Source organism: Thamnophis sirtalis, unplaced genomic scaffold (genome assembly GCF_051295495.1).
Source record: "Thamnophis sirtalis isolate CommonGarterSnake01/CBP01778 unplaced genomic scaffold, rThaSir2_p1.2 scaffold_1, whole genome shotgun sequence".
NCBI lineage: Eukaryota > Metazoa > Chordata > Lepidosauria > Squamata > Natricidae > Thamnophis > Thamnophis sirtalis.
In genome coordinates this window covers 160765841-160783225 of record NW_028261381.1, presented here as the reverse complement: position 1 = coordinate 160783225, position 17385 = coordinate 160765841, and the positions used below count along the sequence as shown (strand labels likewise).

The window sequence follows — 17385 nt, the reverse complement described above, 5'->3', positions numbered from 1 at the left end:
TCCTAGGGCCGTTTTTCGCCCTCCGGAGCATTCAGAAAAGCCTCCTGAAGGTTCGGGAGGTCGAAAATTGGTTCTACGGACAAACCAGAAGTCACCTTCCGGTTTCCCTGCAGGTCCATCCTCCGGAGGCTTCAGGGAAGCTCCTGTGGCCTTGCGGGGGGAGGCTGTTTTCACCCTCCCCAGCCTCCTAGAAAGCCTCTGGACCCTGGGGAAAGCAAAAAACCCCACATCAAAAGCGGGGAGTTGGCACTGGTCGTGCGAGCATGCGTGCGAGTGGGGTCGTGCATAGGCATGCCACACCCATAATGCATAGCATGGGTGTGGCACACCTATGCACGACAACCCCCCCCCACCGTGCTCCCCCCGCTTTTGGCATGGGAGCCAAAAAAGCTTCACCATCACTGATCTAGTTTTTGACCATTTCTTCTATAGAATGCTGAGTGCAACTGTTTTAAAAATCCAACTCAAAGCCATCAACAATATAAAACTGCCTTTAATCCAACTGAAAAATACAGGTGGACCTCGACTCTGTTGCTAAGTGAGACATTTGTTAAGTGAGTTTTGCCCCATTTTATCACCTTTCTTGCCACAGTTCTTAAGTGAATCACTGCAGTTGTTAAATTAGTAATGTGTTGTTAACTGAATTGGGCTTCCCCATTGACTCTGCTGATCAGAATGTTGCAAAAGGCAAGCACACGACCCCTGGGACACTGCAACCGTCATAAATATGAGTCAGATGCCAAGCATCTGAATTTTGATCAGGTGACCTTGGGCATGCCATAACAGTTATATGAAAAACCTGTCATAAGTCACTTTTTTTCAGTGCTGTTGTAACATTGAACTGTCACTAAAAGAACTTTAGTAAGTCAAGGACTACCTGTACAAATAAGTAACAATAATAATAGAGAAGAGTATTAGGTGTGTTCGCTGCTTTGAGTCATTTATAAAAATAACAAAGGCAGAATATAAATAAGAAAAATAAATAAAAGTCAACAAATAATTATACCAGATGTCTTATCTTTAACTGCAGAATACTGCCTTTTCTGAGAATCCTTTCCATTCCTAAGAATGAATTTGAGCTTTGGCAAGCTAAAATTCTTTAGTTGATACAAAAAACAAGTTTTACATTGCTAGAAATGCTCATGGTTGTATGAATAGAAAAACTTACTTCTTAGCAATATAACTAGAATCACAACTTCCTCTTGAAAACCTGTTTGGAAAAGTGGTGCTTTGTTGTCCTGATTCACGGGCCCAAATTGGTTGCCACATGTAACTAAAATCAATGTTAATTATACATTTGTGAGAGTGTCATTTTCTAATTAGAACAAAAACATCCATTTTTTCATGGTTGCAATATTCAGACTTAGATGAAAGGATTTTTATGTGGGTTATTTAATGCATATCTCAGCTTGTATTTTTTTTCCCTTCCAGCCGGTCAGCGTTACAAGCCCTTATAGCAATAACACTTAGACTTATATAACGTTTCATAGTGCTTTATAGACCTCTGTAAGCGGTTTAGAATCAGCATATTGTCCCCAACAATCTGGGTCCTCATTTTTCCCACCTCGGAAAGATAGAAGGCTGAATCAACCTTGAGCTGCAGCCTGAGGTTTGGGGATACCTAGGCTAAATGAAGAAAATCATACATATGCCATGATTATTATGTGGTTAATCTTTGGTGAGATTCACAGCCTTTGAGGCTGGTTGGTAGCTGAACAGCTCGAGTCCTAACCAAGGACCTAGGAACTGTTAAGGTAATGTCAGAGGATATAAGCTGATTATTATAACAATGATGATTATGATTAACATTATGATTTTGTTTACACTGTAGAGAGAAATATTCTCTGGAGCAAGACATCCGGGAAAGAGAAGGAGCTATCCGGCAGAAAACCAATGAAGTTCAGGTAATGCTATGAATGGCTGTGTCTTTCCGTCCATCCGTCTATCTGTCTCTTTGTTCTCATCAGAATCACAGTTCAAAAGTTATAAGACGAACAAAATCCTCTACCCAGAAAAATCATTTTCTTCAAAGAAAAACAGTTTTTTCTCCCAAGGGCTTGAGAATGGATTAAAAGGGGTTTTCCCTGCTTTCTCTCTTCCCCCTTACGTGTTTTTTAGGAAAAAAAGAAAGAATGTAAGATTTTATTTGTTTAATAATGCTTACTCTAGAATCCGACTAGTTACCCTGATGTCTGTCAGAACACAAACATAAAGCAGCAACCCCTAGATTTAAGGGAGGACTCTAAGTAACCCCAAATTCCTTAGTTGCCTTTTCTCCCATTGTGTAGGTGATTCCAGATTTTAGCACTGGCCATGGAAGAGATTTTGTAGGAATTGGTGGGGAATAAACTCTGATATCCTGGCATTTGATATTTTTTAAAAAGTTCTTTCAGTGATCCAACCGAGCATGGCTCTCAAATGATAAATGACTTAGGCTTTACAACACACGTGGAAGAGGGATTTTTTTGTTTTGTTTAACACATTTATATATTTACACATCTTCCCAAAGACGAAGTAGCTAGACAGATTTCATAAGGCAGGCACCATGACAGAGAAGGCACGTATTCTGGGGCCCACCAGGTGACACACTTTCCTTAATCAAAACTCGAGCAAGGCCATTCTGTCAGGTTTACTGGGATAGGCTGAAACTGTGAAGCATAAGCACTACCTCAGGTAATGGGCTTCTCCTGCCACGTAGGGCAGGGGTGTCAAACTCAATTTCATTAAGGGCCACATCAAGGTGTGTGCAGAGAAGAGCAACAAAGATGATTAGGGGACTGGAGACTAAAACATATGAAGAATGGTTGCAGGAACTGGGTATGTCTAGTTTAATGAAAAGAAGGACTAGGGGAGACATTATAGCAGTCTTCCAATATCTCAGGGATTGCCACAAAGAAGAGGGAGTCAAACTATTCTCCAAAGCCCCTGAGGGTAGGAGAAGAAGCAATGGGTGGAAACTAATCAAGGAGAGAAGCAACTTAGAACTGAGGAGAAATTTCCTGATAGTTAGAACAATCAGTGGAACAGTTTGGGGGGGGGGGGGACTGTGTGTGGCCAGCTCAATGTCCTGCATCCCTCTGCCAGTAAAAGTGGGCCTGGGAGGGCTGTGCGTGGCCTTCCCAAGCTCTGTTTTCACTGGCAGAGGACCGTAGAGCCGCCGCAGCTGAAAACGAAGCTCGGGAGGGCCATGCACGGTCCTTTGCTTTTCCAGGGCAGCCCCACAAGCCAGATCTAAGCACCCCGCAGGCCAGATTCAGCTCCCGGGCCTTGAGTTTGACACCCCTGATGTAGGGCTTTAAAGATAATAAGCAGCACTTGACTTGCACTTACAAGTCTAGTGGGATACAGTGCAGTTCAGGTAGCAGCAATGTTGTGTGGACACGTCATGCTCTACCCAACACTGCACATGACATTGCATTTTGGACCAGGTAGAGCTTCTGAACGCTTTTCAAGGGTAGTTCCATGTAGAACATGTTACGATAGTCTGATTGGGAGTGGCTAAGATATGAGGGGCATGAGCAATGCCTTCTGGTCTAGGAATGGCTGTAACTGGCAACCCAGATGTAACTGTACAACAGTCCTCATGCCACAACCACCACTTGCTTCTTGAGTAGCACTCACAAGCCCAGGAGAACCCCCAGATGGCACACCAACTCTGCCTGAAAGAGTGTTACCACATCCAGAGTTAATTATGGAAAATCACTCCCTGCAAGAGACCCTAAGCCTACAGCCACTCAGTTTTACCAGGATTGAACGAAAGACGGTCCTTCCCCATCCAGGCTTCACAAGCACTGAGAAAGAACATCAATAGCATCATTTGGGCATCCTAAGGCAGAAATGTATAACGGAGTTTTATAGCATGCTGATGATACTTAAATCCGTGCCCCTCAACATGGATTGGAACCTACTGTAACTCTGAACAAAGAGAAAACTTACCAAAGAACTGTCTGCTCAACTTGCAGCCTCCTTAGCTTGTCTAAGGGATTTCATGATCAATGGCATTGAAGGCTACTGAAAGATCAAGGAGATACTCTGCCCACATCCGGGGCCTGTGAGTGGTCACTTACACAGGCAATCATTGCTTTCCTGATGCTAATCTCATCCTGAAACCCAACTGCAACAGAGCCACATAGTTTGTTTCCTCCAGGGCCCTTCAGTGTTTTATCCTTACTACTTTCTCAACAACTTTCCCCAACCTTTCCTCATTGGTGTCTGATACAGGTTTTTAAATCCTTCAGCCCTTTTTTATTCTTCTGGGAAGCTGAAATAATTCTTAGCTTTGATGTGGTTCTTTCCCCCCCTCTTTTCTGTTAAATATTCAAGTCTTTGACCTTTGGAACCAGGATGACAAAATGCTATAATTGCTCTAGTGGTGGTGAACCTATGGCACATGTGCCAGAGGTGGCACACAGAGCCTCTCCTGGGCATGCACACCATCGCCCCAGCCCAACTCCATCACATTTCTCAGTCGTCTTTGTCGCTGTCATTTGCAGGACTAAAAAAAAAAGGTGCAAAACAGCATACCGCCTTCGTGGCGGTGCATTTGCTGTTGCTTCCTTTGTGGCCTGCCCCTTGTGCAGCAGAGTGAAATTTAGCATGCTTCACAATGGAGGAGACAAGGTCCCATCCTTCTCCTGGAGCTCATTACGACACGGAGCCACAATGTGACCCTGCTCATTCTTGCCTCCCGGATGTCAGTTGGTTTTCCTGCAGAGCTGCTTGTGTTGGGATGTCCCGCCTCTCTGCTGGCCAGCTGGTCTTTGGCTTTCCGCCCACCAGCTGAGCATGGGCGTGCTGCTCCTGCGCTCCTCGGCCCCCATATGTCAGATTCCTACCACCCAGCACCAGTTCAGGGGTTCCTTCCCCTCCCAGGAAGAGACGGGAAGAGAGGGAGGGAAGAGAGAGAGAAAGAGGCAGAGAGAGAGAGAGAGAGAGGAATGGAGAGAAAGAAGGAGGGAAAGAGAAGGGGGAAAGAAATTATATTACAGAAGTGTTTCTTTTTTATAGTTGCTAAACGTAATATTTCAAAAGCAGAAAAAAAAATTAAGGGGCATATATAAAAGTGCATTTATCACGCTTTTCTTAGAACCATTAGCTGAACTCTGTTAATCATTATTTTAGGTGTAAAACCTTATTATTGAGGTTAAATTGCCGTGTTGGCAATTTGGGATAAATAAGTGAGTTTTGGGTTGCATTTTGGGCATTTGATCTCTAAAAGGTTCACCATCACTCCTCTAGTTTATTTTGTTGGTGTGTCTTTAGTATCTTCCGTGTTAGATATATATATATATATCTGTTTACATCTTCATAGAGCTATGTTTAACAAACATTCTCTAGGAACTGCAAAACGATTTAGACCGGGAAACCAGCAGCTTGCAAGAACTGGAGGCTCAAAAGCAGGATGCTCAAGATCGACTGGATGAGATGGATCAACAAAAGGCAAAGCTGAAAGATATGTTAAATGACGTAAGGCAAAAATGCCAGGAGGAATCACAAGTGGTGAGTGTGAAAGATGCTGGCTGAGTGGGATGAAATCCGTTTTCAATTCTTTTTATTCCCTAGAATGTAAAATGTTTCTTCAAAGAACGAGAGAAAAGTTCAAAGAACTTACTGAACATAACTCTAAGTTGAGTCATATGAGGGTACCATTTTCAAAGAGTTTGACCAAAGTTTGTAAACTTGACCAAAGTTAATACATAAATCTGCATGAATAAATAGAAATAGAAACCTATCAACTATCTTCTCAACTGTCCCGACTAAACCAACCATCCATATTTAGTGGTGGTCTGAGTTGGGTGTAAGATGCTGAGATGGGAAGTAGCAGGTGGTTTTCAACTTCACACTAATTTTCAAAAACCTTTCCTGCTACCAAATCTGAGTTGAAATCTTTGTTTTAGATCACATCATTAAAAATGCAGATTCAGTCCCAGGAATCAGATCTAAAGTCCCAAGAAGATGACATCAGTAGAGCAAAAACCGAGTTGAATCGGCTTCAGCAGGAAGAGACCCAGTTGGAGCAGAGCATCCAGGCTGGGAAAGTACAACTGGAAACAATAATCAAATCTTTAAAATCCACTCAGGAAGAAATTAACCAGGTAGTGTGAGCATTTCTGATAACAGATTCTTGTCTACTCCATTTTTGGCTCAAAGGCTGACTATAGCCAATCAAATCTGTTTTGTAGGTTCAGGATACTAGAACTTGCCATGCTGACATTGTTATTCTCTCCTTTGAGGAGATGTGCCTAATTCTATCATTCATTAGAGGTTTTCCATTTCTGAAAACCAAAGTTCCTTTCCACTGGGTTTTGGGGTGGGTGTCTTTTGTTTTTTTTTTGTTTTGGAAGAGGAAACAGTCCCTTATCTCCTTACTTTGGTGTTAATTGCAGTTGTTTTTCAACCTAACATCAGATTTAAGTGGAAATTAACAAAAAAATACTCCCGGTTTTATACTGAAAACTGTTCTAAATATTTTCACTAATACTGAAACCTTTTCTGATGTCAGTTTTTGAAAATCGTATGACATCAGAGTGAAACAAAAACGTGTATGCTTCAGCCTTATTTTTAAAGGTATTCAGACGATTCAATTTATGACCACAATTGGAACCAGAATTTCCATTGCTAAACAAGGCAGTGAGAAGCTCCCAGTTTTCAAACTTTTTTTGTTAATGGTTGTTAAGCTAATCATTGTAATTGTTAAGTGCTGCAGCCATCATAAATACATGTGATTGGGTCCAAATTTTGATCACGTGACTATGGGGATTCTGCTATGGTTATAAGTACGAGAACTGGTCACAAGTCGCTTTTTTTCAGTGACATTGTAACTCCACATGGTCATTAAATGAGTTCAGTTGAGGTATACAGGTGAAAGTGTTCTAAAATTTATATCTCTTACCTTTTAAGAAAATCTACTGTATGTAAAAGTAAATACAACTTGGTACCGTGTTTCCCCGAAAATAAGACCTGGTCTTGTTTTCTTTTCAGCCCCAAATAAGCACCAGGTCTTATTTTCAGGGGATGTCTTACCTGCTTACCTTAGGACCACCGCAGCCACACCTCTCATGCCCCGACACCTGTCGCTCTGCTGTCTGACTTATGCGGTCATTCGTGGTCAGACGCCGCATGGCTCATCGCGCTGGCACTCGCAGCAGGAGGCAGCCTAGTGTGTGCATGTGAGTGGCAGCACCGGTGTGATGCGCCACATGGTATCTGGCCATGAATGGCTGCAAGCAGCTGCAGAAGAATTTGGGCAGATGTAGGAGGCCTGGCTGCGGCGGTCTTAAGATAAACGGGTGCGGGGCACATGGGGCAGTTTCACTCACACACACACACACACACACACACTGCCCTAGCTTGATTTTTACACCTGCACTTCGCCCCCCCCCTTTACAACCAGATGGTGGGCAGGGCTTAGCTAGGGCTTATTTTTTGGGTAGAGCTTATATTAGGCCCAGGCGTGGAAAATCAGGCTTGGGCTTGTTTTCGGGGTAGGTCATATTTTCAGGAAAACACGGTAGTAGAACTATTTATCCAGGGAGGTGGTGGATTCTCCTTTACTTGGTACATTTAAGCAGAGGTCATCGTTCCAGAATGCTTTAATCTGCCCTGGGTGTCAGGGATCCAAGTAACAGACGTGATGCAAACCAAACTCCGAGACTCCTGTCAACCCTGAAGCCATTTTGGAGCGTCTTCAGGGCTGCCGGTGGGTTTGGACAAGTGTGCTAAGTGGCTCCTTCCTGTTTCTGTTCTGTTACTTTAGGCCTGTAGTGGGAAGATGAAAGCTTTTTAATCAGTGGACTCTTTCTAACCTTGGTTCCATCCTTCCTCTTTACAGGCAAGGAGTAAGTTATCTCGGCTTCAAGAGACCCTTCAGGAAGCCAATCAGAGCATTGAACAGTACAATGAAGCTTTAAACGGACTTCACAGTGGCAGCATGACTAACCTGGCAGATCTGAATGAGGGGAACATCCAAAAAGACCGGGGCGGGTTTGGGACTTTGGTGAGAAATTGTGTAGAATAGATGCATGTGTGCATGGCCCTATGTATGGACCATCATGTTTGAAGAGAAGGAAGTAGGAAAAAGGTGTGAAAAAGAATGAGAGTAGTTGAAAAATTTTACAATAGTGGCGAATATCTGTAGCTCGGGCGTAGGATGAGGGTGAAGGTTCATTCTCTGAGTTTGTGGGTTGGTTTCGGAACATTTTGTTACCAGGCTGGGTAACATCTTCAGCAGGGGATGTCGGTGCCAGTGTTCTTCAGAACAAGCTCAGAGAACTAACCTTTACCTTCATAGTGGAAAAGAACATCCTCTTGCTATATTTGGCTTTGATGCATTTCTACCCTCTGCTCCATTCTCTGTGTTTTTCAACAACTTTTTCATCCTATGATAGTGATGGTAGTGAAACCTCCTTTGAATTTAAGTTGTCTCCTGGTGATTCCACAGATAGGAGAATCTTGTTTTCCTGGCCACCCTATGGAAATGATTTGCCATTGTTTGGGGATATTTTTTGACCCGCTCACAAGCCCCAAATTTCCTAGTGAACTTCATCCAAGTATTACTACCCAGTTCTGACTCCCCTGAGCTTCATTGATATCAGTCCAGGTCAGCTACTGTCTTGAGGATTGCCTGACCATGGGAGCTGGCAATGTTTCTGAAGCTGATGGGATGTGCTTTTATTTTTAAAAACATCATCCTTTGAGGGCTAAAAGATACGCAGCTGATAGCATGAGGAGGACCTTAGAGAAATGAGTAGAAACTGAAATGACTAATTTGTGCTTTATTCCGATTTAGAGACTGGAAATAATGCTGCCAAATATTCTGCATTTGCTACAGATTGTAGTAGATTTCATGGAAATGCTCTAGGGACTACAGACTGGGTGATCTTGATGATGGGTTGCCCACCTCTGTGATAATAAAATTCTTGATTTTAAAAGAGAAGCCCTCTTTTTGTTGTATAGCTTGTCCTATCTTACCCATTTGGATTGCAAGCTCTTTATGTTGCCCAAATATCAAGATTGTGAAGTCCAGTCCTAGAATCTGGATTACAGCTGCAAGGAGATGCCCATTGGGTTATGTTAAAAAAGGACTTTTATGTCCATTATATGAAGATTTTAATAAAGGTCTACTAGTGGTTAATAAGAGTCTAGCCACATTGTCATTGGAAGTTCATTTGTTAATTTAAAATCTAAAATCTGAAAAAAAATTGTTAGAAAAACAAAATCTAATGGCTGTCACCTATCACGTCAGCCCTAAAACATGACTTCATGTTTTGCTGTCCGATAAATACAATTTCAGTATGCAAGATAAAAAAAGAATGTCTAGAATGAGGGCTATTAAACAAGTTAAAATTTCTCTCTATAAAAATGACTGTGTGTATGTATGTTCCAGCATAATTCTGGAATGCCTCGAACAATTTCAACCAAACTTGGTGCACAAATGATTTACTCTCGGGGGGGAAAAATACTGTGGGAGTAAGATATCCCTAACACCTCTCGGGTGGGGGGTGTTCTGTTAAGATACAGCCTGTTGTGCCGTATTGCCAGACTTCTACTGTACAGCACAGTGGAGTTGCCATGGTAATGGCTTCACAGTACTCCACAAGGGAGCTCCCTCTGGTAAGGGGGAAAATTCAACATTAGAAATTACGTTTGGTCTAGACATTTTCCCCCTATATATAAATACCCGAGCAATGCTGGGTTATTGGCTAGTTATTGATAAAGAAGCAGTTGATTAAACTGAGCTAACCTTGAAACTATTAAAGAGTATTATATTAAGGGATGTTTATCTTGGCCACCTTGATTGAGAGGTCCCTTGAGGCTTCCACCTTTGCCTGCTGGGCATCTGACTTTCGTAATCACTTTATGTTTGATTCCAGGATGATCCATTCAAGAGCAAAGCTCTACTTTTCAGCAATAATGTTCAGGAGTTGCAGACGGACCCTTTTCAAACTGCAGATCCCTTCAAAGGAGCAGATCCCTTCAAAGGAAGTAAGTTTCCATAGGACAGAGGGCCGTTTTGGCACTTGAAACGCTGCCCAGACAAAGAAGACAGAAGCAGTAGCCAATTGTTACAGTCTTCCTTGAATCTGCAAGTGAATCTTATTATCAGGACATTTCAGAAGCAAAGCAGAAACATTTTTCTTGATAAAAGAAATACACCTCAAAACTGTGTTTTCTACTTCCTATTTTATTTTAGTGTTTATTTCCGTAGCTTTTAATTTCTGTTTTCTCTCTTCTTCACACAGGTGATCCTTTTCAGAATGACCCTTTCGCTGAACAGCCTCCTGCAGCCGCTGGTAAGACAAACATTTTAAAGGTTCATATTATTTATTTATTACTTTCAAAAATCAAGAGTTTCTGTCTCTGGATGTGAAGTGCCTAGGCAGTAATATATTTGTAACAAAAGCCGGGAAGGGGAAACCATATAATCTGATATGAATTATAGTTAGTAGGTTCATGCATGGTGATTAAAACTAGCCGTAATACATCCTAACAAAGCAAAGCATCCCATATTTAGAATAGTAGCAGTTATCCAGGAGAAGAGGCTTTTCTACCGAAGAGCCTTCCTGCCCTTTGGAACATTGTGGCCCCCCTTTTATTCCCCCTCCCATGAAATCTACAATCAACCATTAGGCTTTTAAAAACAAATTGAAGACTTGGCTCTGCCAACTGGCCTAGGGGCACATTCTGGAAGTGGTTAATGCACGGGTGTCAAACTCACAGCGTCACATTGCCATCACGTGACATTTTGCAACATTCCCCCCCCCCCCTTTTCACGGAGCTGGGGTGGGCATGGCCTGTGCATAACACATCCGGCCCTTGGCCCACCAGTTTGATACCACTAGGTTAATGGATTAAGATGAGGCCCCAACTCTCCCACCCCATGTTACTTCCTTCTTCTCCATCTCTGCCATTTTTAATTAATTTAAGGGCAACGTAGTCCAATTCCTTGGATTTAGGTTAAACTATTCCAGATAGACAGTCCATGGTCCCCTGAACACATCTAAGTAAAGGGAAGCCAGAAGTGGTATTCAGCAGGTTCTGACCAGTTCTGGAGAACCGGTAGCAGAAATATTGAGTAGTTCGGAGAACCGGTAAATACCACCTCTGGCTGGCCCCGCCCCTATCTATTCTCTGCCTCCCGAGCCCCAGCTGATAGGAAAGAAATGGGGATTTTGCAGGAACCTTCCCCTGGATTAGGGTGGGAATGGAGATTTTACAGTATCCTTCTCCTGTCACACCCACAAAGCCATGCCCACAGAACTGGCAGTAAAAAAATTTGAATCCCACTACTTAGGGAAGGCCTCTACTTTTTTGGATAGTGGGTTTTGTTGTTCCTGTACTTAGAAATGCTTTTCTGATATTCAGTTAAAATCAGCCTTCCTGTACTTGATTTGTCTTAATCTCCTGTCAATCTTCTACCTTTAACTGTCTTACATCAGATCCATTTGGAGGTGATCCATTTAAAGAAAGTGACCCATTCCGGACATCTGTGCCTGAGGATTTCTTTAAAAAGGCTGAAAAAAGTGACCCGTTCATTTCAGACCCTTTCTTGCAAAATTCCACACTGCCCTCTAAAGTAAGGAGGCTTTGCTTATTCTAGTTATTCTTTAGACTTTTGCCCCACTGTAGTTGAATGGTTAACAACAAAGCAAAATTAATATAACCTAACAATCGTTTAGCTAAAATTCTAGAATAAGAAAGCATTAAGTTAAAGCTATAAGTTATTCATATGAAAATCAAGATCAAGGGGAAGTGAATGTACCATTCCGTGCTGCACAGGTTCAGACCGCACCTGAAATGCAGTGCCCAGTTTTGGTCACCACAATACAAAAACTGGAAACAGCATGTCATGACCCATGACGTAGATTAACTCTGATTGTAAAGAAGCTCCTTCAGCTGAACCGGTGGAATGTCAGCCTCAGGAGACCACAAGTGAGGAAATCTTCTGAAGCTGATCAAACACAGACAGCATCAGTACAGCTGCAGTTTTCAGATGATGCAGTGTGGCTTCAAAGCCCCACAACTGTGCAAGGAGAAAGAGAGAGAGAGAGTAAAGATGCTCAGCTAGGCTTCTTGCCAACAAGGGAATGCTTGCCTTAATTAAATACAGCTGGCTGAAGCTTTAATTTAAGAGGCAGCTGTGACCCACATTTCCTTGTTGGAAGCAACTATCAGGTCCTCTGTGTCCGACATGCCATTGCCTCCTGATGGTATGAGAAATCTGAAAAACTGATTCTAAAACCAGCTGACAAATCATGTTTGGCTCTCCTGACTTTGGATTGGGCCTTGAGCAGCCTCCTCTGTGCTTTTTCGGAAAGTGAAATCTACTCAGGACAAGCCTTACAATATCTAGAGACTGTTTGCTTTATACTCCTTTGCTTGCCTGCCATTTGTTCCCTTAGTCAGGAGTAAATTGCTTACTATCTCTTAGCAACTCTGTCTGTGTTTGAAATCTGAAATGGGACGGAATAGAGAGGGAAGAGTGACAAAGGTGTTGAGAAGCTTGGAAAATAAATTCTGTGAAAAGCAGTTAAAGGAACTTGGTATATTTAGCTTAAAGAAGGGTAAGCTAAGGGGAGATGGGATACCAGATTGCTGATGCAAGGGCTGTCACAGGGAAGAAAGTGTGGGCTTGTTTTCAGAGCACATGAAGATAAAATAAGAAGCAATTCTTGGAAACTTTACAGAGGGATAGTCAAATATTAAATAATGAGTAATCTCCTAACTCTGAGAACTATTACACAGCCGAACAGCCTGCTTCCTAAAGTTGTGGATGGTCTTATCACTGGAGGTTTTCAAGAAAAGATTGGACAGCCATTTGTCTGGGGTGAGATAAGGATTCCTGTACTAAGTAGGGTTGTTAGACTATAAGACCTCCATTCCAGTCCTGTGATTCTACCAAATAAATACTTATCAAAGGAACAAAGTGCCAACATAATATCAATAGCCACACAGCATAGAGATGTCATCATCCTAGTCTCCATAACAAATCTGGAGGAGGCTCTATTTTCCACAAAGTAATTTGATGCTGTAGCTGTTTTGGTCATTTAGGATCACTTATTATTCCACCCCTAATAGTTCGCTAAGAATAACTTGCAAAATAACAAGGTATCCAGCAAAGTTGCCACAATCTATATATATAAAAGCAAAGTACCACTCACTTATCAAGAAACCTCCAGAACCGCGAAGCCTACAAACTTGAAATTTGGCAAATATGTTCCCCTTGGCTTCTAGGTGCTCACTAAGAAAGGATCTTTTGAAATGACCATCAGATCATTAGTATTTCTTATACAGTAATTAATATGCTCCGATGCTAAGGAGTTCTACACCTCCTCCCATCTGAAAATAACTCTGTTCCGACTGTCAGTCGCCTTATATTAACATTCTCTGATGCTAAGGAGTTAGACATTCTACTCCACCTCCCCATCTGAAAATAACTCTGTTCCAACTTCCAGTTGCCTCACATTCTGTTACCTCAGTTCAAACTGGCAGACATTCCACTCCTTCACTCAGGAACAGTCTGGAGCTCATTAGAGTACTAAACGTTGGTACCTCTCCAAAATTTCTACGCCTTCCACCTATGGAACTGCTTCCAGACTCAAGGCGGCTGGAGTGATAATCCCTTTTGTGTTTCAGTCACCGACCACCACAGAGCCAACAGATTGTGAACCGAATTTCTCCTGCATAGCCCCATCACATAGTTTTGTCCCGAAGCACGAGTATCCAGCTAATGTATTATAAAATCAGAAAGATCTGAGAACCTGGGAAAATAGTCTTTTACTGGAGCCAGCATATAAGGTCAAACAAGCCTCTTGAGTGAAAGAATTTCAGAAATCCATCCAGCGCTCATTTTTGGTGGTCAGATCAACTCTTGAGACAGCCATTATTGCAGCAGAGTGAAAGTGGTGGTTTTGAAGGTTTGGAGCTCTAGAATGTCTCCACAGATGGTCAGCACTTAGCGTTCCTCTGTGCAAACAGACCTGTGACTTGGAAGTCTTCCAGAATCAAGGAAAGGATGCAGCCAAGAGGTCTTTTGCCCAGTTCTACCTGCTGTGCCAGGGATGCAGTGACTCAGTGGCTAAGACGCTGAGCTTGTTGATCAGAAGGTTGGCAGTTCAGCGGTTTGAATCCCTAGCGCCACATAATGGAGTGAGCTACCGTTACTTGTCCCAGCTTCAGTCAATCTAGCAGTTCGAAAGCACGTAAAAATGCAAGTAGAAAAATAGGAATCACCTTTGGTTGGAAGGTAACAGCATTCTGTGCGCCTTTGGTGTTGAGTCATGCCGGCCATATGACCATGGAGATATCTGTCTGAAGATAGCACTGGCTTTGAAACGGAGATTAGCACCGCCCCCTAGAGTCGGGAACAACTAGCACATATGTGCGAGGGGAACCTTTACCTTTTACCTGCTGTGTCAGTTGCAGCTCTACCTGGGAGTATTTTATCACCTTGACTCCTGCCCACATCACCATGCATATGGACTGCTGTGGTAGATTCACATGGGCTGCCTTTGAAGATCCTCGAAAACGGCAACTCATTCAGAATGAGATGTTTCATACATTGTCCTGTCCGGCATCTGGTGCTTCATTTATGTGATGTCAATTCTCCAGATTCTGTGCTGGTTGCCATTAGGTTTCCACAAGCCCTTGAGTGGGCTGGTTTTATGTTATAAAACCTGGTATGGCTTGTCCCTGGATATTTTCAGGACTGCCTCCACCACTGGATTCGGTTTACCTGAGACATCTTTCCCAGGAGAAACTGTGGGTCGTGCCCTGTACTGGGAAATGAGAGGGCAGATCTCAGGGGCATTGCTTTTCTGTGATGGCCATGCTCCTCTGGAATGGCTTCCCCAGAGACAAAATTGACTCCCGTGGAAATAACTTTTGGGAACTTGTGAAACTGAGTTATTGTGGAGAGCCTGTGGGCAAACTGTAACACCCTTAAGGTTATGTGATGTGATATTTTTTTTAATGAACTGGATGCTTGTTTTATTTCATAATTGTGAACTGCCAAGAATCCTGAGATGTGATAGAATGTAAATGAAATGCCATACAGGTAGTCCTCATTTATTGAAACTCATCAGCGACGGAAATTACAATGGCATTAAATGAAGGGTACCTACCATGGGTTCTTTAGGTGTGGCCATCACAGTGTCCCCGTGGTCACGTGGTTGTGATTTGGTCACTTAGCAACCAACTCCCAATTACAGCATTGCAGAATCTTGTGGTCACGTGATCATCATTAATAACCTTCACTACCAGCTTCTGACAAGCAAAAGTCAATGGGGAAGCTGGCAGGAGGTCTCAAGTGATCCCACGACATTGTGCTTTACATAGCAGAGAATTGATTTAACAAAGGCAGTTAGAAGTGCTGGAACTGCCGTCATGTAAGTAGAACAGTCACACGTCGCTCTTTGTGACGGTGTCGTTGGGTGATGGAAATTCTGACCCTAAATTGCCATGGTAAAGTGAGGACTTCCTGTAACATGGTTCTCTTCCCTATCTCTAGCAAGCCAACTTCCTCTCATGTTTTTTCTTTCTTTCTGCTCTCCATTTCAGCCAAACCTCTTTGAGAACAGTGACCCTTTCCTAACTCTGAGCATGTCTTCTTCGAAAGGGCCAGGTAAGAATAGAGGTGTTCTTCCTTTCCGCTTCTGCTTGACAAGTTTGAATTCATCGTTTATGCTTTGGTATTTCCCATCGTCCATATTCCCTTCTGTACACTTCCATTCAACTTCAGCCATTACTACCTTGTTTCCCTGAAAATAAGACCTATTCCCCAAAATAAGACCTGGTATGTTTTTCCTTGTGCTCCTAATATAAGCCCTACACACACATCCCAGAATAAGCCCTACTTAAGAGCCTTCACAGCCGGCCACCCACCCATTCCGTCTGGTTGCTCATGGTGTCGCGGCCACATGGTGGGGAGGTGGAGCCGCCCCTCGCACCGCGCATGGCCCTACCTCAGGGCCCCCTACCTCAGGCCATCCATGCCCCGACACCTGCCTCACAATGGTGGCCCTAGCAACCATGTGCAGCAGGAATCCACGTGGCCGCTTGCCCATTTCTTCTGCTTGCTTATGGCCGCAACAGAGCAGGAGGCTGAGCAGTGTGCCATGCTTATTTTGGGGCCCAAAATAAAATAAGACTCGGTCTTATTTTGGGGGAAACACAGTATTTGCATAAATCATAAATGAATTTTGTGCACAAAGCCTAGGGGGAAAGGTTTACCTGTGATCACATTTCTCCCGCATTGCAAGCCTCCTGATCTGGCTAGACGTCCCCGGCCACGACGCAGATTTGCCCGGATTCATTCTGCATGTTGATTGTTAAAACCCAGAATCACTGCCCTGTTGATGTTTGCTTTCAGATCCTTTTGGGACATTAGACGCCTTCGGTAGCAGCACCTTCAGTACCCAAAGTAGTGAAGGATTTGCAGATTTCAGTCGAATGTCAAAGGTAAATTTCTCTCAGAAGGTTCTTTTTTCTTTGCTAAGGGAAATGGGAAGGTTGCTTTCTGCAGTGATGGCTTGTGATAAAACAGGAACCAGGCCAGGAGACTGAAGAACTCCAAGAGAAGAGAATATAGGTAGCTCAGGGTTGAACAAAGGGCAGACTCAGGGCAGATAAACAAAGCAGAAAACAACACCTAATCAAGGAATTACCAAGGAGAAAAACTGCAAACCCCTCCCCCCCCCTCAACACTGGCAGGGCAAACTATTCTATATAAACGGAGCAAACCCCCACATTTCATTAGCACTAATGACATTATCTAGTCACGTAATGAAATGTCTGCAGGCAGATAACCAGATCAGAGAGCCCCAAGCCCCAAGGACTGCACAAAAGAAGGATCAGATTGTCTTTTTCCTTCACAAGCAACATGACCAACTTCGTATATTTTGCTGTGCTTGTGAGCACCTGGTGTCCAATACTGCAGTTCTTAACTTTGAAGCAAATTGAGTTTGGCTTATTCTGACATAGTTGCTGCATATTATTGGGTAAGTGGCCATTATTTCTTCTTTTCCACAGCTCAGCCTATTCTGCAGGGCTCCAGAAACGGTTATGGAGCAGTAGCCATCCTTTTCCAGGGTTTAGAGCAGTGGTTCCCAAACTTGGCAACTTTTAAGACTTGTGGACTTCAACTCCCAGAATTCTCCAGCCAGCAGAGCTCTGCTGGCTGGAGAATTCTGGGAGTTGAAGTCCACAAGTCTTAAAGTTGCCAAGTTTGGGAACCACTGGTTTAGAGAAACACTTTTGTTTAAAACATTTTTAATTAAAGATCCTTTACCCCACTAGGTGGCAGCAGCTGTTTTTCCATGTCAAGGTGTTCAGATTCACTTAGCTAAGCAGCCAGGAAACGCATATTCTTTTTATCCTACCCCAGTG

General features: G+C 43.1%; 1 protein-coding gene across 11 annotated transcripts in view; it reads left to right on the top strand.

Annotated features, from left to right (window-relative positions):
- EPS15L1 (epidermal growth factor receptor pathway substrate 15 like 1) overlaps positions 1-17385 on the top strand; it is a 56552-nt gene that overhangs the window by 17887 nt on the left and 21280 nt on the right. For all 11 annotated transcript variants that reach the window (XM_087729494.1, XM_087729485.1, XM_087729427.1 and 8 more), the window contains 9 exons: positions 1832-1904; positions 5338-5499; positions 5898-6095; positions 7832-7996; positions 9873-9984; positions 10242-10292; positions 11439-11575; positions 15559-15622; positions 16370-16458. In XM_087729494.1, the coding sequence (XP_087585620.1) occupies positions 1832-1904; positions 5338-5499; positions 5898-6095; positions 7832-7996; positions 9873-9984; positions 10242-10292; positions 11439-11575; positions 15559-15622; positions 16370-16458 (1051 nt within the window). The remainder of the gene's footprint in view (positions 1-1831; positions 1905-5337; positions 5500-5897; positions 6096-7831; positions 7997-9872; positions 9985-10241; positions 10293-11438; positions 11576-15558; positions 15623-16369; positions 16459-17385) is intronic.